The sequence below is a fragment of the Oncorhynchus tshawytscha genome, linkage group LG20, assembly GCF_018296145.1.
Source record: "Oncorhynchus tshawytscha isolate Ot180627B linkage group LG20, Otsh_v2.0, whole genome shotgun sequence".
Classification (NCBI taxonomy): domain Eukaryota; kingdom Metazoa; phylum Chordata; class Actinopteri; order Salmoniformes; family Salmonidae; genus Oncorhynchus; species Oncorhynchus tshawytscha.
This window is the reverse complement of record NC_056448.1, coordinates 16831806-16854282: the sequence shown is the minus strand read 5'-3', so window position 1 is coordinate 16854282 and position 22477 is coordinate 16831806. Positions and strand designations below refer to the sequence as shown.

The 22477-nt window shown below is 45.8% G+C and overlaps 2 protein-coding genes across 9 annotated transcripts in view; one reads left to right on the top strand and one right to left on the bottom strand.

Annotated features, from left to right (window-relative positions):
• The window catches only part of LOC112219368 (guanine nucleotide exchange factor VAV2), a 1336992-nt gene that overhangs the window by 760750 nt on the left and 553765 nt on the right, over positions 1-22477 (top strand). The window lies entirely within an intron of this gene.
• The window catches only part of LOC112226300 (serine/threonine-protein kinase N1), a 41680-nt gene that overhangs the window by 15486 nt on the left and 3717 nt on the right, over positions 1-22477 (bottom strand). The window contains exon 1 of one of the 4 annotated variants that reach the window (XM_024390696.2): positions 7966-8092. The exons of 1 other annotated variant lie outside the window; for it this stretch is intronic. In XM_024390696.2, the coding sequence (XP_024246464.2) occupies positions 7966-7986 (21 nt within the window). In that variant the 5' untranslated portion in view covers positions 7987-8092. Of the gene's footprint in view, positions 1-3346; positions 3742-7965; positions 8093-22477 lie in introns of those variants that run through there. 2 more of the 4 variants (XM_024390693.2, XM_024390694.2) reach the window with 2 other exon arrangements.

Below are 22477 nucleotides of genomic sequence, written 5' to 3'. Positions count from 1 at the left end.
AAATATGAGGTGAGCGCTTCCCCTCAGAGAGCTGAGTCTCTAAGAGCAGCAGAGTGAGACTGAGACGTTAAATCAAGGCCTGAGTCAAGGCCTGAGCGCTCACATCCCCTCCTGATGGTAACCAGATCAGAGCAGATTAGGGCAGCATTAATAGAGACTCAAATCTATCAGGGCTTGTTCCTGCTCAGAGCCACTGATACACACAGACACGCTGTCAGCACGCCAGCTCTCAGCCAGCCACACAGAAACAGATACAGCACACAAACACACATGATAGTGTGATAGACATTAGGCACAAATACAGACATACAGTGGGGAGAACAAGTATTTGATACACTGCCGATTTTGCTGGTTTTCCTACTTACAAAGCATGTAGAGGTCTGTAATTTTTATCATAGGTACATTTCAACTGTGAGAGACGGAATCTAAAACAAAAATCCAGAAAATCCCATTGTATGATTTTTAAGTAATTAATTTGCATTTTATTGCATGACAAAAGTATTTGATCACCTACCAACCAGTAAGAATTCCGGCTATCACAGACCTGTTAGTTTTTCTTTAAGAATCCCTCCTGTTCTCCACTCATTACCTCTATTAACTGCACCTGTTTGAACTCATTACCTGTATAAAAGACACCTGTCCACACACTCAATCAAACAGACTCCAACCTCTCCACAATGGCCAAGACCAGAGAGGGTGTAAGGACATCAGGGATAAAATTGTAGACCTGCACAAGGCTGGGATGGGCTATAGGACAATAGGCAAGCAGCTTGGTGAGAAGGCAACAACTGTTGGCACAATTATTAGAAAATGGAAAAAGTTCAAGATGACGGTCAATCACCCTCGGTCTGGGGCTCCATGCAAGATCTCACCTCGTGGGGCATCAATGATCATGAGGAAGGTGAGGGATTACTCCATGTGTAACTCTGTGTCGTTGTATCTGTCGAACTGCTTTGCTTTATCTTGGCCAGGTCGCAATTGTAAATGAGAACTTGTTCTCAACTTGCCTACCTGGTTAAATAAAGGTAAAATAAAATAAATAAATAAATAAAGGGATCAGCCCAGAAATAAATAAATAAAGGGATCAGCCCAGAACTACACGGCAGGACCTGGTCAATGACCTGAAGAGAGCTGGGACTACAGTCTCAAAGAAAGCCATTAGTAAAACAATACGCCGTCATGGATTAAAATCCTGCAGCACACGCGAGGTCCCCCTGCTCAAGCCAGCGCATGTCCAGGCCCGTCTGAAGTTTGCCAATGACCATCTGGATGATCCAGAGGAGGAATGGGAGAAGCTCATGTGGTCTGATGAGACAAAAATAGAGCTTTTTGGTCTAAACTCCACTCGCCGTGTTTGGAGGAAGAAGAAGGATGAGTACAACCCCAAGAACCTCATCCCAACCGTGAAGCATGGAGGTGGAAACATCATTCTTTGGGGATGCTTTTCTGCAAAAGGGACAGGACGACTGCACCGTATTGAGGGGAGGATGGATGAGGCCATGTATTGTGAGACTTTGGCCAACAACCTCCTTCCCTCAGTAAGAGCATTGAAGATGGGTCGTGACTGGGTCTTCCAGCATGACAACGACCCGAAACACACAGCCAGGGCAACTAAGGAGTGGCTCCGTAAGAAGCATCTCAAGGTCCTGGAGTGGCCTAGCCAGTCTCCAGACCTGAACCCAATAGAACATCTTTGGAGGGAGCTGAAAGTCCATATTGCCCAGCGACAGCCCCGAAACCTGAAGGATCTGGAGAAGTTCTGTATGGAGGAGTGGGCCAAAATCCCTGCTGCAGTGTGTGCAAACCTGGTCAAGAACTACAGGAAATGTATGATCTCTGTAATTGCAAACACAGGTTTCTGTACCAAATATTAAGTTCGGCTTTTCTGATGTATCAAATACTTATGTCATGCAATAAAATGCAAATGAATTACTTAAAAATCATACAATGTGATTTTCTGGATTTTTGTTTTAGATTCCATCTCTCACAGTTGAAGTGTACCTATGATAGAAATGACATACCTCTACATGCTTTGTAAGTAGGAAAACCTGCAAAATCGGTATCAAATACTTGTTCTCCCCACTGTACATGCATATAACGGCATTGCATGCATATAAGCACACTTGCATGCATGCACTCACATACACACACACACACACAGACACACACACGCACACACACACACACACACACACACACAAACCGGCATGCAACACTATCACAGTAAATACCCAACAGCAGACATCAGCAACAATCAAACAGAGACAGCACCATTATTAGAGTTGAACGGAGCCCAGATCCTACAACATGGAGACAGACAGACAGAGCAGTCCCAGTCCCTTCCCTCTCATAACGACTGACCGACTGCTGTAGGCCACTCAGAGACCCGGCCCTGGCTCCAGCCTGCAGATCTGATTACAGCAGCGTCCCTATTGGCCTGTTCAGCACCACGCCAGGCATAACAGAGCAGAGCCTGGCTCCTACCAGGCAGACTCTCATTAGAACCATCTGCAATACAATACAATACAGCAGGCTGCAGGCAAGCCAAGCCAGCCCTCGTGGCCAAACCCAGGTATTGGGCCTTCGAGGGCTACTTACACAGGCTATTAAACAGGAAACCTTCCACAACAACAGTGCATAGTAGTTATGGTAATCTGGGAATATTTCTCATAGTGGACCTGATGGCCTAATGTTGTGTCAAAAGGCTCACTGAAATGCTTGGCTATTTGTTGTGAAGGAACACAGCGTTAGATATACAGGTGAAATAGTACTGTTGGTATCAACGCGATCACAAATTGTGGGACAAATGGCCCAGTTAGCTGGAGCGTGGTGTTACTGTCCGAACAACACCAAGGCTGTAGCTTCATTGTGCTCCCAGTCCTTCTCTACACTAAAATCACCTAGAGATGGAGGTAGAGAACATACAAGGAGAGAGAAAGATGAGGGAGGAATAGAGCCTTGGTAGAACTAAGACAGGAAGAACACCCACTTGTTGAGCAGAGCTGAGACACACACACACAACACACTAGTTTGACACACACACATGTCTTACAATGAACAGCCTCTAATACTGAGGCAGGACGTGAGCAACAGCGGCACAGAGGAGAGAAGAGGAAGGAGGAAAGGGCCGGAACATTAACCATGTGACTCACTACTATACATTTATAGCCATTTAGCAATGCCCTCCAGCGGAACAATACCGAGAAATTGAATAGAGGCAGTTCTCCACTCAGATGGGTCTGAAAACAATGCGACAATACTAAAAGCAGCCCCGACATGAGTCATCAGAAATGGCATGGACTGAGAAGGAAGTGAACATGAAGCAGAAAGCGGAGAGGAAACTCACAAACACACTGTAGTGTGGAAGGCAGCCATGTTGTATGGTGCCCAGACAGAGTGTGCCTACCGAAGACTCGGCGTCCCCCTGGTCCTGTTCAGTGTGAGTGGAGAGGTCTGCAGCAGTGTGCTCTCCTGGGCAGTCCGCCAAAGCTCCCTCGCTTGCCATGGCCCACCCTGGCTCTCTCTCTGTGTTGCCCAACCCCTCCCTTCTGCCCTGTTACACACTCTCACACCAGAACTGCCACTCAAAGTACAGAGAGCTATTCTTGCCACCTCAAATCCGGGATGTGCTTCCTTCCCGCCAGGAATAATCAAAAGAGACTCAATCTGAAGCGAGTGAGCAAGGAAGAGGTAGGAAGAGAGAGAGAGACACAGCCCCACCCCACTGCTTCCTGTTCTGCTCTCTAGCCTAGAGAGAGAGCGAGAAACTGACAGTAACACTACAGAAACACACACAGAGGAGAGTGGTGTGGTTTTGTAAGCGAGTGAGCAATGCCACTTTGCTTCCTGCTGTTGGCTGCTCTTAGCATAGCGACAGGCTGCTGTGATAGACACTGATCACATCAAACACACTGCCAGATGCTGTGTGTGTTTCAAGTTTCATTAGTCGTATGTACAGGATACACCTGGTATACACAGTCCAAAGAAATTGTTACCTGCAGGTTCCTTCTGGACAATACAACAACAACAATAAGAAATAAGAAAAGATAAGAACAGGAACATAAAGTAAATGGCTCAGTAGAATAGAATAAACATTTTAGTATAAGTATAATACAGGAAGGTACAATTCAGAGTCCAATATTTACACGTGTTTTGGGGAAGGGAGGATTCGGGGGCAAGTGTTTAAATTGTGCAGTATTTGGCAATCATAACAAGAGTCTGGTAGAAGCAGTTGTAATGTGTGTGTAGAATGAATGTATATATATGTGTGTGTGTGTGTGTGTGTGTGTGTGTGTGTGTGCACTGTTTCGAGTAGATATCCTGGATGGGTGGGAGCACAGTGATGTACAGCGCATTCGGAAAGTATTCAGACCCCTTGACCTTTTCCACATTTTGTTACGTTACAGCCTTATTCTAAAATGGATTACATGTATTTTTTTCCTCATCAATCTCCACACAATATCCCATAATGACAAAATGAAAACAGGTTTTTAGATTTTTTTTGATACCTTATTTACATAAGTATTCAGACCCTTTGAGACTCTATGAGACTCGAAGTTGAGCTCAGGTGCATCCTGTTTCCATTTCTCCTACTTGAGATGTTTCTACAACTTGATGAGGTCAAAGGATTTGTCCGTAGAACTCCAAGACAGAATTGTGTCGAGGCACAGATCTGGGGAAGGGTAACAAAACATTTCTGCAGCATTGAAGGTCCCCAAGAACACTGTGGCCTCCATCATTCTAAAATGTAAAGAAGTTTCGAACCACCAAGAATGAGAGCAATTGGGGGAGAAGGGCCTTGGACAGGGAGGTGTTTCTCTGTGGAGATGGGAGAACCTTCCAGAAGGACAACCATCTCTGCAGCCCTCCACCAATCAGGCCTTTATGGTAGAGTGGCCAGACGGAAGTCACTGGTGCCAAAAGTCACCTAAAGGACTCTGACCATGAGAAACAAGATTCTCTGGTCTGATGAAACCAAGATTGAACTCTTTGGCCTGAACGCCACGCAACACGTCTGGAGGAAACCTGTCACCATCCCTATGGTGAAGCATGGTGGTGGCAGCATCATGCTGTGGGGATGTTTTTCAGTGGCAGGGACTGGTAGACTAGTCAGAATCGAGGGAAAGATTAACGGCACAAAGTACAGAGAAATGCTTGATGAAAACCAGCTCCAGAGCGTTCAGGATCTCAGACGGGCGAAGATTCACCTTCCAACCAGACAACGACCCCAAGCACACAGCCAAGACAACGCAGGAGTGGCTTCGAGTCTCTGAATGTCTTTGAGTGGCCCAGCCAGAGCCCGGACTTGAACCCAATCAAGCAATCTCAGGAGAGACCTGAAAATAGCTGTGCAGCGACGCTCCCCATCCAACTTGGCAGAGCTTGAGAGAATCTGCAGAGAAGAATGGGAGAAACTCCCGAAATACAGGTGTGCCAAGCTTGTAGCGTCATACCCAAGAAGACTCGAGGCTGTAGTCGCTGCCAAAGGTGCTTCAACAAAGTACTGAGTAAAGGGTCTGAATACATACGTAAATTTAATATTTCCATTTTTTATTTGTAATAAATGTGCAAACACTTCTAAAAACCTGCTTTTTCTTTGTCATTATGGGGTAATGTGTGTAGATTGATGAGGGGAAAAAATGATTTAATACATTTTAGAATACGACTGTAACATAACAAAATGTGTAGAAAGTCAAGGGTTCTGAATACTTTCCGAATGCACTGTACTGGGCTATCTTCACCACCTGCTGAAGGGCCTTGCAGTCATGGATGGAACATTTCCCGAAACAGGCTGTGATGCAACCGGTGTGTGTGTTCATTTGGGGAGAGGTGAGAGGCACAGGAGGATGTAGAGAGCACAGCTGAGTGAAAACGGTCAAAGGCCAAGATATCACAACCAGGAAACCACAAAAAGCTTTCAAATCAGTCACTGAAAAAGCAGTCATACATAGTTAATTACACCTAATAATAAAAGCTAAAGGAATCATTAGCTATTCTTGTCTTTTGTCCTAAACAGGGAAACATTGATGCACAGCAGTCGTTGTATGTATCATGTTACAACAGAAGCATGTTGTTCATGAATAGCATCAGGCCACATGGAGAAGAACACCCATGGAGAGAAACAGAGGCACAGCTGCTTCAGAGAACAGGGAACAGGAAGTGGAACTAAACTATGTCACAGGCTTTGTATCATGAGAGTGAGAGGGAGGGAGGATTAGGGTTGCAAAATGGGAATTTACAAAAAATGTCCTGGTTTTCATGAAATCCCAGTTAGAGGATTCTGTAATCAAGGAGGGAATAAACAGGAAATCCAGAATCCTCCAAACAGGATTTCTGGAAAACCAGGGAATTTATTGAAAGTTCCCGGAATTTTGCAACCCTAGGGAGTAAGGCTGGGCGATATGGGCTAGAAATCATATCTACAGTTTTTGTCCAATTGCTTCTATAATTGTGTTTTATGATTATTGCCCATTTATAAAACACAGACTAGCTAGTATAACAGTATTTGGCTAAAACGCTGCTAGCAGTACGTGGTAATGACAAATTGAGCATACATTTTCCAGAATCTATGTTAGAAGTGTCTGCTCTGTGCACAATTTGAATAGATGAGACATAAAAATGGTGTCGTTAAAGGTTCACTTATCCCCTATTACAATAAAATAATGTCTCAATGTGTCCATATGACCAATTCTGTTGGACCAAACCTCAAATGCAAATAGTGAGTTGAAACCGCTTGTCAGAGACGAAGAAGTGATCTCTCAACTTTTTCGGTGTGAGTGACAGGGGGAGGGGCTTGGTGTGTGTAAACAGAGAGGAAGAGGCGACGCAAGAGGTTTCACTCTTGGCTAAAACTGTCCAAAATAAGCCCAATGCGTGTTAATGGGAACACAGCACAGAAGGTGCACAGGAAAAAACACAACATGAGAACAAGCGGACTTAAACACTCATAAAAACGAAAAATACAAAAAAACTCCATTCTTGAGATACAGGCATTTGGAATATCGTGCAAAAACATACATTTGAATGAATAAAATAGATTGTATATATTGCCCAGCCCTACTAGAGAGACTGAATAACCATAACAAACAGGTAAAGTTTATAGACAAACAGTAGGGAGAGGAGTGACCCAGCAGAACAGCCGGAGCGTCCATGTTGCCTCCAGCCTCTTCCTGTCAGTGACTGATTCAGTGAGGTTGTGTCAGTCTGAAGCCCTGACTCAGAGGCTACCCTAGGTCACCTTCAGAATGGCTCACAGCCATGTCAGACCAGGCACACACTGTCAAAACACTTTCTCTCTCATAAACACACAGATGTACACACACATACAGGTAGGCACACACACCCTTGACACACACACACTCGAGGATATCCACTCGAAACAGTGCCTGAGGAAAGCCCGCAGCATCATCAAGGTCCCCACACACCCCAGTCATGAGCTGTTCACTCCTTTACCGTTTGGCAGACGGTACCGGAGCATGAGATCTGATACCAACAGGCTCAGAGACAGTTTCTATCTACAAGCCATCAGACTCCTTGAACACTTGAACTGGACCTGCTCTGATTCTTTGCACCTTAGAACACACACACACACACACACACACACACACACACACACACACACACACACACACACACACACACACACACACACACACACACACGACAGCCTACTCAGAGGAAGTGAAAGTGTCCCATAGAATGACTTCCTATAGAGAAGTCATGTATGTATGTATGTATGTATGTATGTATGTATGTATGTATGTATGTATGTATGTATGTATGTATGTATGTATGTATGTATGTATGTATGTATGTATGTATGTACGTGTGTGTGTGTGTGTGTGTGTGTGTGTGTGTGTGTGTGTGTGTGTGTATGTATGTGACATGCAACACACAAGACAGCCATAGAGAGAAAGAAACAAGAAAATGGGAGTCACCCTCATCCCTCTCCCTCTTCTCTCTCACCCCCTTCCTCTCTCCCATCATCCCTCAGTCAGTCTATCTGCCATGCTGTGGCTGGGTCCCAGTGTGTAGTAGCTCCTCTCAGCTCGATGTAGCCATTGACTGAAAGCCATCCCTTTGATGAAGTTAATGGCCTGACTGCCGGTTTGCCTCGCCTGCCACTATAAATAAACATAAAGCCCATCTCATTGACTTTAAGGGAAGCACTCTTGTCTATCTGTGCCACTTCCCTCCCAACTCCCTCCCTCACACCTGTGATGCTTGGTGATGCATAAGCAAATATCAATAATGCCAATGACAATGACAGGGAAATGAGAAAGCAGAGTGCTGCTGCTTAACTGATAGGCTATGAGGCACTAATGTATAAGTCATTATCATTTAATAACAATGTACTTTCCGGCTCAGTCATGTGTGCTCTGATGGGACATTTTGGGGGAAGAGAAATGAGGGATGGGGGAACTGCTGGGGGATTGGCAGTTCCAGGAACAAGCTGGAGGATGGCGATGACATGTTTTGGAGTTGGGGTCATGGATTAACCTAGAAGCAATGTGAAGCCACTGTGTGGGAGTGGATGTTCAGACAGGTGACAGACAGTGACCTGTAGATGACCCATCAAGGTCTTCCTAGAGAAAGCTGTCAAAAGCACAGAGAGGTGTGCCACAAGGGTCATAGTGATTGCCCCTGAGGGAGAGAGAATGAATGTGGTGTTGTGCTATAAGTGTCAGAGGATGAGAAACAATGACCTCTGGGGTCAGCAGAGAACATCGGCACTCATGAACATCACCACAAGTTCCTAAAAAACTAAGCGAAAGAGATAGCGAGAAAGTAAAGGTGAGGAGAGAACGAGTGTTTAAAACAGGACAGAACTCTCTCAATATCACTATTATACATCAATTTCATGGCTAGTGACTACACTCTGTCGTGTAATTACTAGTGATATTGTTGCCAAAGTTATATCAGTGAGGTATTATGTCTGATAGTGTGTTCTCCCTTTGCACTGTCATCTAGAGACCCAGACAGAGACAGAATGAGGGAGTGTCATCTAGAGACCCAGACAGAGACAGAATGAGGGAGCGTCATCTAGAGACCCAGACAGAGACAGAATGAGGGAGCGTCATCTAGAGACCCAGACAGAGACAGAATGAAGGAGCGTCATCTACAGACCCAGACAGAGACAGAATGAGGGAGCGTCATCTAGAGACCCAGACAGAGACATGAGGGAGTGTCATCTAGAGACCCAGACAGAGACAGAATGAGGGAGCGTCATCTAGAGACCCAGACAGAGACAGAATGAGGGAGCGTCATCTAGAGACCCAGACAGAGACAGAATGAAGGAGCGTCATCTACAGACCCAGACAGAGACAGAATGAGGGAGCGTCATCTAGAGACCCAGACAGAGACAGAATGAGGGAGCGTCATCTAGAGACCCAGACAGAGACAGAATGAAGGAGCGTCATCTAGACAGTGACAGAATGAGGGAGTGTCATCTAGAGACCCAGACAGAGACAGAATGAGGGAGCGTCATCTAGACAGTGACAGAATAAGGGAGTGTCATCTAGAGACCCAGAGAGTGACAGAATGAGGGAGCGTCATCTAGACAGTGACAGAATAAGGGAGTGTCATCTAGGGACCCAGAGAGTGACAGAATGAAGGAGCGTCATCTAGAGACCCAGACAGAGACAGAATGAGGGAGCGTCATCTAGAGACCCAGACAGAGACAGAATGAAGGAGCGTCATCTAGAGACCCAGACAGAGACAGAATGAGGGAGCGTCATCTAGAGACCCAGACAGTGACAGAATGAGGGAGTGTCATCTAGAGACCCAGACAGAGACAGAATGAGGGAGTGTCATCTAGAGACCCAGACAGAGACAGAATGAGGGAGTGTCATCTAGAGACCCAGACAGAGACAGAATGAGGGAGCGTCATCTAGAGACCCAGACAGAGACAGAATGAGGGAGCGTCATCTAGAGACCCAGACAGAGACAGAATGAGGGAGCGTCATCTAGACAGTGACAGAATGAGGGAGTGTCATCTAGAGACCCAGACAGAGACAGAATGAGGGAGCGTCATCTAGACAGTGACAGAATGATGGAGCGTCATCTAGAGACCCAGACAGAGACAGAATGAGGGAGCGTCATCTAGAGACCCAGACAGAGACAGAATGAGGGAGCGTCATCTAGAGACCCAGACAGAGACAGAATGAGGGAGCGTCATCTAGAGACCCAGACAGAGACAGAATGAGGGAGCGTCATCTAGAGACCCAGACAGAGACAGAATGAGGGAGTGTCATCTAGAGACCCAGACAGAGACAGAATGAAGGAGCGTCATCTAGAGACCCAGACAGAATGAAGGAGCGTCATCAGAGACAGAATGAGGGAGAGAGAGAGAGAGAGAGAGAGAGAGAGAGAGAGAGAGCGAAAAGTTCCAGGGAAACGGGAGAGATATGTGAGGTTGTCTGAATTCTCCTCACATCCTCTCATCTCCACACAGCCCCATTCAGCAGGCAGCAGGCATGCAGTGGCTGGGATTTGGGTTAAGAGGGCCTGGTGGGGAGCAACAGTGAATTCCAATTACCACTCACTCCCCTCCTCCCTCCTCCCCTTGTTCTGCTGCTTAACCACTGTTAACAGCAGACAAACACATCACATTGAGAGACCTACCACTCAAGATAATGAATATACACGCCAACTGAAGAGTTGTGAATAAAACATAATGGAAGTCCCTGTCAGTGGAAACGTAGAGAGTAGTGAGGCTGAGGGTGGAGAATCAACGCTCCCAGTGGCGGAGTTGGACCACAGAGTGTACAAAACAGTTAGAGGGGTGTCATTGCTGTAGTGTACAGAAAGGCTATGCTAGTGCACTGTATTTATGAAAGGGTGTAGCCCAGTGGCCTCCTAATCCTACAATACCATATACCAGTGGAAAGTTGCCCTAAGAAATTGTCCAAGACTCCAGCCACCCTAGTCATAGACTGTTCTCTTTGCTACAGCATGGCAAGTGGTACCGGAGTGCCAAGTCTAGGTCCAAGAGGCTTCTAAACAGCTTCTACCCCCAAGCCATAAGACTCCTGAACATCTAATCAAATGACTATCCAGAATATTTGCATTGCCCCCCCTCTTTTACACCTCTGCTAATCTCTGTTATTATCATCTATCATCACTTTAATAACTCTACCTACATGTACATATTACCTCAACTAACCGGTGCCCCCGCACATTACTGTACCAGGACCCCCTGTATATAGTCTCGCTATTGTTATTTTACTGCTGCTCTTTAATTACTTGTTATTTTATTTCTTATTCTTATCCGTATTTTAATTTTTTTACTGCATTGTTGGTTAGGGACTCGTAAGTAAGCATTTCACTGTAACCTGTTGTATTCGGCGCATGTGACTAATAACATTTGAGTTGATTTGATTGGAAGGTTTAGGTGAGATTGTATAATTAAGCCTCCAAATCAGCAAATTGAACTTTGAACTTTGTATGTTTTGGACTTTTTCTGTGTGCTTTGTATATAAAATACTGTATAATAGAGGATGTCCAAACTCAATAAAGTCAATAAATAGTCAACTTTAACCTGTAAGTATGGCGGGAGATTATGTGTGTGAACGTGTGGGCATGTTTAACTATACTTATGGGGACCAGAAGTCCCCACAAGTATAGTAAACGAACAAAAAGCTAACCAACTGGGGACATTTTGTTAGTCCCCACTAGGTCAAATGCTATTTCTATGGGGTTTAGTGTTGAGGTTACAATTAGTGTTAGGGTTACAATTAGGTTTAGGGTTAAGAGCTAGGGTTAGGTTTAAAGTTATGGTTAAGGTTAGGTTTTGGGGTTAAGGTTTTTTATTTTTTTATTTCACCTTTATTTAACCAGGTAGGCTAGTTGAGAACAAGTTCTCATTTGCAACTGCGACCTGGCCAAGATAAAGCATAGCAGTGTGAACAGACAACACAGAGTTACACATGGAGTAAACAATTAACAAGTCAATAACACAGTAGAAAAAAAAAGAAAAAAAAAGAGTAGAGTTAAGGTTAGAGTAAGAGTTAGAGGTTAGGGAAAATAGGATTTTGAATGGGATTGAATTTTGTGTCCCCACAAGGTTAGTTGTACAAGACTGTGTGTGTGTGTGTATGCCAGGAGTGTCCGGTCCACAAGTGGGGAAGAGTCTATCCCCATGAAAAGCAGCATTGTGGAGGGGTCCATCTTCTCAAGAGACTTCAATGAATGCAAATGTGTTTGTGTTGCTGACTCTGTCCATTGTGAGCACCACCACAATCAGTCTCTCTGTTCAGGCCTCAGAGGGTTGAAGACTGCATTTCCAAACAACATCCAAAGGGAAGTACAAATGTGTCTCTCTGTGTCCCACTCATGTAGAGCAGTGGATGGAGAATTCTGACGTTACCAGGGAATAATTTATTAAAGTAGACTACTTTGTTATCAATGCTCTACTGAACCCACCTGCACAAAGCAGCACATTGCAAACACAGTTGGTGACTGACCTACAACAGTCATCCTGAATATGGTTGTGACACAGAGCAGAGGGAGAATTACTGAGGTGCTTTATGGGACAATAGATTCACAGCCATGTTAACTGATGCCATTCCTTTGATCGTATCTAGTCAGCAGCTTAGAACATGGTGAAAGACACAGAGACAGAGACAGAGAGTGAGAGACACAGAGACAGAGAGCAAGAGACACAGAGACAGAGACAGGAAGCAAGAGACACAGACACAGAGACAGAGAGTGAGAGACACAGAGACAGAGAGCAAGAGACACAGAGACATAAACAGAGAGTGAGAGACACAGAGACAGAGAGCGAGAGACATAGACACAGAGACAGGAAGCAAGAGAGACAGAGACAGAGAGTGAGAGACACAGAGACAGGAAGCAAGAGACACAGACACAGAGACAGAGAGTGAGAGACACAGAGACAGAGAGCAAGAGACACAGAGACAGAGACAGGAAGCAAGAGACACAGACACAGAGACAGAGAGTGAGAGACACAGAGACAGAGACAGAGAGTGAGAGACACAGAGACAGAGAGCAAGAGACACAGAGACAGAGACAGGAAGCAAGAGACACAGACACAGAGACAGAGAGTGAAAGACACAGAGACAGAGACAGAGAGTGAGAGACACAGAGACAGAGAGCAAGAGACACAGAGACAGAGACAGGAAGCAAGAGACACAGACACAGAGACAGAGAGTGAGAGACACAGAGACAGAGAGTGAGAGACACAGAGACAGAGAGCAAGAGACACAGAGACAGAGACAGGAAGCAAGAGACACAGACACAGAGACAGAGAGTGAGAGACACAGAGACAGAGAGTGAGAGACACAGAGACAGAGAGCAAGAGACACAGAGACAGAGACAGAGAGTGAGAGACACAGAGACAGAGAGTGAGAGACAGAGACAGAGAGTGAGAGACACAGAGACAGAGACAGGAAGCAAGAGACACAGAGACATAAACAGAGAGTGAGAGACACAGAGACAGAGAGCGAGAGACATAGAGACAGAGACAGGAAGCAAGAGAGACAGAGACAGAGAGTGAGAGACAGAGACATAGACAGAGAGTGAGAGACACAGAGACAGAGAGCAAGCGACACAGAGACAGGAAGCAAGAGACACAGAGACAGGAAGCAAGAGACACAGAGACATAAACAGAGAGTGAGAGACAGAGACAGAGAGCGAGAGACATAGAGACAGAGACAGGAAGCAAGAGAGACAGAGACAGAGAGTGAGAGACACAGAGACATAGACAGAGAGTGAGAGACACAGAGACAGAGAGTGAGAGACACAGAGACAGGAAGCAAGAGACACAGAGACATAGACAGAGAGTGAGAGACACAGAGACAGAGCGAGAGACACAGAGACATAGACAGAGAGTGAGAGACACAGAGACAGAGAGCAAGCGACACAGAGACAGGAAGCAAGAGACACAGAGACAGGAAGCAAGAGACACAGAGACATAAACAGAGAGTGAGAGACACAGAGACATAGACAGAGAGTGAGAGACACAGAGACAGAGCGAGAGACACAGAGACATAAACAGAGAGTGAGAGACACAGAGACATAGACAGAGAGTGAGAGACACAGAGACAGAGCGAGAGACACAGAGACATAGACAGAGAGTGAGAGACACAGAGACAGAGAGCAAGCGACACAGAGACAGGAAGCAAGAGACACAGAGACAGGAAGCAAGAGACACAGAGACATAAACAGAGAGTGAGAGACAGAGACAGAGAGCGAGAGACATAGAGACAGAGACAGGAAGCAAGAGAGACAGAGACAGAGAGTGAGAGACACAGAGACATAGACAGAGAGTGAGAGACACAGAGACAGAGAGTGAGAGACACAGAGACAGAGAGCGAGAGACACAGAGACAGAGACAGAGAGTGAGAGACACAGAGACAGAGAGTGAGAGACACAGAGACAGAGAGCGAGAGACACAGAGACAGGAAGCAAGAGACACAGAGACATAGACAGAGAGTGAGAGACACAGAGACAGAGCGAGAGACACAGAGACAGAGACAGTAAGCAAGAGACACAGAGACAGAGAGACAAAGACAGAGAGCGAGAGACACAGAGACAGAGAGCGAGAGACAAACTCCTGGCCCATGGGGTTGTGTATGTCTCTGTGCTTTGACTCCAGGGAAATTGGGGCTCCAAGCTGTGTGACTTCTGGCTCTGACTCAGATGGTCTGGCGTGGGGATTTCCGCAGCAAGCCTGTCCAGGGTCGATAGCTACATCCTCCCACTCACTAAGGCCCAGTGGGGGGTAGGGAGAGAGAGATGGAGAGAGGGAGAGAGAGAAAGAGAGAGAAAGAGAGAGAGCAAGCGAGTGAGAGAGAGAGAGAGAGAGAGAGAGAGAGAGAGAGAGAGAGAGAAAGGAGGTCTGAATGACTGACTGAGAACCATGCTGTGTTAGACTGTGAACTCCACTCCACAAACACAGCCTCAGGACAGTGGTGCATGAAAAAAAAACAGGGAAGGGAGTGATTTTCCAGCAGACCGATTCAAATCTGCCACAGCTCAGCCGTGACTAATGCCCCACTCAGGGCGTCTGCCTGTGACTGCGCCCGAATACCACGGAAATAACTCAAAATCTATGTTTGTGTGTTTGTTCGAGAGAGAGAGAGAGAGAGAGAGAGAAGCAATGCAGCGCTAAGATCTACTTAGATTTTTGTGTTGTGGCAAATCTTCTTTGAACACTTTGTTGGTCTAAGGTCTGAGAAGCAACAGTATTGGTTCTCTCTATATCCAGCCCTCTGTCCTCATCTCCCTGTCTCTCTGCCTGGCTCCTGACTTCCACTGATAAAGGCTTCACTGACATGCTTTATAGGTGCATAAATAATGCTACAGCTCCCTCACCTAGAGGGGTCAGGGAAAGATGCTGCACACTGCACCGAAAGCTCTGAAAAAAGAATGAATTGGAAACAGATTTTAATGGACACCGAGAGCAGATTAAAAATGATTATGGCAGAGGGGATAAGAGCACGTCCTATAAAGCTGATGATTATCCATCTTTAGTTCTGTTGACGATAACGGCAGGCGTCCGCAAACAGGAAGGCAAAGACAGCACCAATATGTGTTGTATATGTTGCTGACTAATGTTCCCAACTGACTAATGAGCACAGTACTGTTGTGTGTTCAAACGATAAAACAGTAAAGTATAGCAAAGTGCATCATTCCTTACTCACAGTACACTAAGACGGATGCCTAGTCAACAGTGGGAACAGCAACACCACTTCCAAATACCCTAAGTTCCCCTAGCGTGATTAATGCAGGGTGGGATACAATTAAGGAGCTAAAATAAGTGAAGGAGTAAACCGACCTATACAGAGCTATAGTGTGGTTGAGACCCCACAGGAGCAGCAGGAAGGAGAGCTGGAGGGTGGTTGCAATTATCAAGATGACGTTGCAACATCAGCTCAATTAGGACTCTAACTCACAACCAAACAGTCATTTACGGTACCCTCCATCCGTCATGTATTTCCCCTCTCTCCACTTTCTCTCTCTCTCTGTCTCTCCAGGCGGTGACTTATTCTAAGCACCATGTTTCAAGGCAATGTGAAAAGGACTGCTGTTTGATCCTCACCATTTCTACCTGACCCAGTCTGAAAGTCTGTGTTTTAAGAGAATTATGAGAGGTACAGTTGGTCTTGTGCTCTTCTGTTGTTTTTACAGCCAGGTCACGTCTCTCTCTCTACTTTTAGATCGAGACTGATAATAGACATTTTTCCTCGGCTCACATTAATGGCCCCTGGGCAGACAGAACAGACAGCCCACTGTTGGGATGGCAGGGCCGTCGCTGCACCCATATCAAGCACCGCGTCTGTGCTCCTCTTACACCCTACACCATTCCCACAGAGCAGACGGTATCACATGACCTCACTGGGAGGCTACCTCATCACAATTACCCTAGGTAACCACAATCAGGTCACTGCATGGGCAATGCCTGGCCTTGCTCTTATCGTCCTAGAACAGACTGACTTGCTCACAGTCTCAGTGGTCACAGCACTGGGGAATGTCTCACCTTCACACCTCAAAATGGTGCCTCCCTCCCAGCTGAAGAGCACACCAAAACAATGCTGCTCAGCATAGCTTCCACTTAAAGCTGGACTCCTTAATAGTGAAGCATCCACCTCCGTTTGCGATATTACAACAACAAAGACGTTCCTGCAAACTGTTTTTCCAGAAGAGCACAATATGTACTGCATTTTTTACCATGCTGGGCAACTCTCCTCAGTTCGCAAACAAAATCAATAACAACGGTGGTGGGGCAGCCAGGGGCGCTGTTTCCCCCTATTGCAGATTCCATCTTTAAGCATTGAATGTCAAAATCAACTAAAGTCCTTTAGCGACATTATTTGGGGTTGATCTGTAACAGCCTGTGGCAGCTGTACCCAAATAATGGAAGCATTTTTGTAGGTTGGTAGTGCCCCTTGACCCATGGAAAACTTCCAAGGTAAGTCAAAAAGCAATATTTTTGACCTTGTATTTACTAAAATAATGTATTACTGAATTATGAAAGCTATCCGTTTGTGATTTCAGCACCACAGCTGGGTCAGTCAGCCAGCCAGTCAGCCAGCCAGCCAGCCAGCCAGTCAGCCAGCCAGTCAGCCAGCCAGTCAGCCAGCCAGCCAGCCAGTCAGCCAGTCAGCCAGCAAGCCAGCCAGCCAGCCAGCCAGCCAGCCAGTCAGTCAGTCAGTCAGTCAGAATGCTGTCTCTGGCTGGGATTACAAAGACACTGATTACTACCCATTTATACAGAGATAAAACATTGTCTCCTTCACGACTCCAATCAGCAACCTCATTTCCTACTCACTCTAAAATGGTGCTTATGCTTGGCCAATTGGAGTAAAATATGGTGCCCCCACATAACATTGTTTCAGGCATTTCTTTGTTGTAACACATTCCACATGACTGTATGTTTGTTTATTCCATGTGTAACTCTGTGTTGTTGTATGTGTCGAACTGCTTTGCTTTATCTTGGCCAGGTCGCAGTTGTAAATGAGAACTTGTTCTCAACTAGCCTACCTGGTTAAATAAAGGTGAAGTAAAAAATATAAAAATTCCTCAATCCTATAACACCACCACAAGCCCATGAGACCCCAGGCCTCAAAACGTCACTCACAATAATTTACACAACATCCATCACAACTGCACTGAGCAGTATAGTCACAAACAACAGGTCTGGCTGCCCCATGCCACGTGGAGGACAGTCTTTCATGATCCATCCATGATCAGGGTGGGTTGGCAGTAATCATAACTAATCCCGTGAGGCAAGCCAGTGGGCATTTAGCCAGCATGGCAGAACAGAGCAGAACTATAGCTGGACTGACAAAGGAACAGCTCTTGTTAAGACTGACTGGATGGGCAAGGTAGGTTTGGCTTTGTGACATGCTCATGGGGACATGGGTTGGGATCATGTATACTAGCTTAACATAACCACTCCAGGGTTTTTTTTCCCAGGGCCACCTAAGTACAAACAGTCCAATTTTTTAAATATATATATATATACTGAACAAAAATATAAACGCAACATGTAAAGTGTTGGTTCCATGTTTCATGAGCTGAAATAAAAGATCCCAGAAATGTTCCATACGCACACAAATCTTATTTCTCTCAAATTCTGTGCACAAATTTGTTAACATCCCCGTTAATGAGCATTTCTCATTTGCCAAGATAATCTATCCACCTGACAGATGTGACATATCAAGAAACTGATTTAATAGCATGATTTTTACACAGGTGCACCTTGGGCTATGGACAATAAAAGACCACTCTAAAATGTGAAGTTTTGTCACACAATGCCACAGATGTCTGAAGTTTTGAGGGAGCATGCAATTGGTATGCTGACTGCAGGAATGTCCACCAGAGAGGTTGCCAGAGAATTTAATGTTTAATTCTCTACCATAAGCCGCCTCCAATGTCATTTTAAAGAATTTGGCAGTACGTCCAACCGTCCTCACAACCGCTGACAAAGTGTAGCCACGCCAGCCCAGGACCTGCACATTCGGCTTCTTCACCTGCGGGTTCGTCTGAGACCAGCCACCTGAATAGCTGATGAAACGGAAGAGTATTTCTGTCTGTAATAAAGCCCTTTTGTGGGGAAAAACTAATTCTGCTTGGCTGGGCCTGGCTCCCCAGTGGGTGGGCCTATGCCCTCCCAGGCCCATGCATGTCTGCCCAGTCATGCGCCCTTGCCCAGTCATGTGAAATACATAGATTAGGGGCTGATGAATTTATTTAAATGGTCTGATTTCCTTATATGAACTGTAACTCAGTAAAATCGTTGAAATTGTTGAATGTTGCGTTTATATTTTTGTTCAGTATTTATACAAAATAATACTTTTCGGGATGGTAAAACATTTTCAGTGTAAAATTCAACGACTAAAACCAGATATAATGTCTGTAAAAAAGATAATGGACCTATATATCTTAAATAAGGTCATCTTTGAGAACAAACAATAATCAAAATAAAAAACAAGACAGTTGGAATTTCCTAAAATGTCATGGCATTGGGCCCCCATTGATTTTGTTATAATGTTTGAGTCACTCAGATAGCATAAGAACACAGCATAAGCCATGACAAAATGTGAAGAAATGCAGGAAACTAGCTTTAAACTGGTAAAAATGGCTCTCCACCCCATGGCAAAATGATGTCTCTGCAGTCAAGAGAGCCTCTAAAATGTTCAGTCGGAGATCGCGCCATTGACCACGCCCACCACCTAAGCCCGATTTTGATTCAGAAAAAAATTGTGCACTCCACCTCTACAGATGGGCAGAGTGCAGCCAGGTCTAAGGGAGGATAGGATATATTTCCACAGAGCCAGTTTAATCCTGGAGTGAAGGGCTGGGACTGGGGGTGAGGGTGGGTTTTGGGTGTAATGCCACCATGGGAGGGGGTCAGGACAGAAATGTCCAGGGTCTCCTAATCCTATTATCAATGGAGCTATCAGCAACGACAGCTGGAGACAAAACAGGTTTTGTTTGCGTGATGAGGAGCCCGTCTAAAGAAGAACCATAGTGTTTTTGTCTCTTTTTAATATACAGCGCAACAGGTGTCTGGGGCTTAGTCGGCCTGAGTGTGGAGGACGTCTTTGATGCCATTAAAGAAATGTACTGACAGAGGAAATGTTTCCACTCTCCTGCGCGATCAATAAAAAGCCATTTGGCAAAAAGCAAAAAAAAGGCAGAGAATCATTGAACATACATAATGACCAGCTGGCTGCAACCACTCACAGAGTTCACAGAGATCTTCTTGAGCATTGATAAGGACAGCAGAAAACCAAAAGATATAAAAAATGCATGAGAGGATGGCTGCAATGTAAGTTTATAAGGGTGGTGTGTTATCAATGCACAAGATCCAAATACCCAGGGTGATTCCTGCTTCACACTCAGTGAAGCTGTCTGGGGAGCAGGGAGTAAGCAAATAAACAAACATCAAATCAATACATGACAGAGAGAAAGAGACGGAGGACGACTAAGTGGGGAGAGAGAGAGAGAGAGAGAGAGAGAAAGAGACGGAGGACGACTAAGTGGGGGAGAGAGAGAGAGAGAGAGAGAGAGAAAGAGACGGAGGACGACTAAGTGGGGGAGAGAGAGAGAGAGAGAGAGAGAGAGAAAGAGACGGAGGACGACTAAGTGGGGAGAGAGAGAGAGAGAGAGAGAGAGAGACGGAGGAGACTAAGTGGGGAGAGAGAGAGAGAGAGAGAGAGAGACGGAGGAGACTAAGTGGGGGAGAGAGAGAGAGAGAGAGAGAGAAAAAGAGACGGAGGGACTAAGTGGGGGAGAGAGAGAGAGAGAGAGAGAGAAGAGAGACGGAGGACGACTAAGTGGGGGAGAGAGAGAGAGAGAGAGAGAGAGAGAGAAGAGAGAAAGAGACGGAGGACGACTAAGTGGGGAGAGAGAGAGAGAGAGAGAGAGAGAGGAGGAGACTAAGTGGGGAGAGAGAGAGAGAGAGAGAGAGAAGAAGAGACGGAGGACGACTAAGTGGGGAGAGAGAGAGAGAGAGAGAGAGAGAGAGAGAAAAGAGACGGAGGACGACTAAGTGGGGGAGAGAGAGAGAGAGAGAGAAAGAGACGGAGGACGACTAAGTGGGGGAGAGAGAGAGAGAGAGAGAGAAAGAGACGGAGGACGACTAAGTGGGGGAGAGAGAGAGAGAGAGAGAGAGAGAGAGAGAGAGACGGAGGACGACTAAGTGGGGAGAGAGAGAGAGAGAGAGAGAGAGAGAGAGAGAAGAGAAAGAGACGGAGGACGACTAAGTGGGGGAGAGAGAGAGAGAGAGAGAGAGAGAAAGAGACGGAGGACGACTAAGTGGGGGAGAGAGAGAGAGAGAGAGAGAGAAGAGAGAAAGGAGACTAAGGGGGGAGGAGAGAGAGAGGGGAGAGAGAGAGAGAGAGACGGAGGAGACTAAGTGGGGAGAGAGAGAGAGAGAGAGAGAGAGAGAGAGACGGAGGACGACTAAGTGGGGGAGAGAGAGAGAGAGATAGAGACAGAGAGAGAGACAGAGGACAACTAAGTGGGGGGGAGAGAGAGAGAGAGAGACCAATACACCCTGATGGACTAAGCCCTACTATATGCACTGGATAATATGGATAATGTGTGTGAGGGGGAAACTGAGGGAAAGAGAAAGAGTGAGATCAGTCTTATGGACTGAAAGAAAGGGAGAGGTCTTATAAGGACTGAATAATGTGCTGTAGCTCTGCTCATTTGTGACCCCCATCCCTTCCAAAAAAAACATTCTGCCCTCCAGTAAAGCCTTGTTGAGGTATTGAGGGGAAATAGAACAATCAAGCCCAATCACTATGCAGAGTATAGGTCTGCTCCGACAGGGACGTCGATCATTGCCAACGTGCCTGCTTGATCAGCAATCTCTCAGTATCTATGTGTAGCCAATCTACTGCTCCTGGAGATAACATTCTTATCCATGCTAAAATCTACACTGAACAAAAATATAAATGCAACATGTGAAGTGTTGGTCCCTTGTTTCATGAGCTGAAATAAAAGATCCCAGAAATGTTCCATAAGCACAAAAAGCTTATTTCTCTCAAATTTTGTGCACTAATTTGTTAACGTCCCGGTTAGTGAGCATTTCTCCTTCGCCAAGATAATCCATCCATCTGACAGGTTCGACATATCAAGAAGCTATTTAAACAGCATGATCATTACAAATGTGCAGTTTTGTCACACAACACAATACCACAGATGTTTCCAGTTTTGAGGGAGCATGCAATTGGCATGTCGACTGCAGGAATGTCCACCAGAGCTGTTGCCAGAGAATTTAATGTTAATTTATCTACCATATGCCGCCTCCAATGTTGTTTTAGATAATTTGGCAGTACATTCAACCTGCCTCACAACCGTAGACCACGTGTAACCGCGCCAGCCCAGGACCTCCACATCCGGCTTCTTCACCTGCGGGATCGTCTGAGACCAGCCACCAGGACAGCTGATGAAACTGTGGGTTTGCACAACCGAAGAATTTCTGCACAAACTGTTAGAAAACATCTCAGGGAAGCTCATCTGCGTACTTGTCGTCCTCACCAGGGTCTTGACCTGATTGGAGTTCAGCGTCGTAACACGGGCAAATTGTCATCTTTTTATGGCCACTGGCACGCTGGAAAAGTGTGCTCTTCACAGATGAATCCCGGTTTCAACTGTACCGGGCAGATGGCAGACATGATGTTGTGTGGGCGAGCGGTTTGCTTATTTCAACGTTGTGAACTGAGTTCCCCATGGTGGCAGTGGGGTTATGGTATGGGCAGGCATAAGCTACGGACAATGAACACAATTGCATTTTATCGATGGAAATTTGAATGCACAGACACACCGTGACGAGATCCAGAGGCTCATTGTTGTGCCATTCATCTGCCGCAATCACTTTATGTCGCAAGGATCTGTACACAATTCCTGGAAGCTTAAAATGTCACAGTTCTTCTATGGCCTGCATACTCACCAGACATGTCACCCATTGAGCATGTTTGCAACAGCGTTTTCCAGTTCC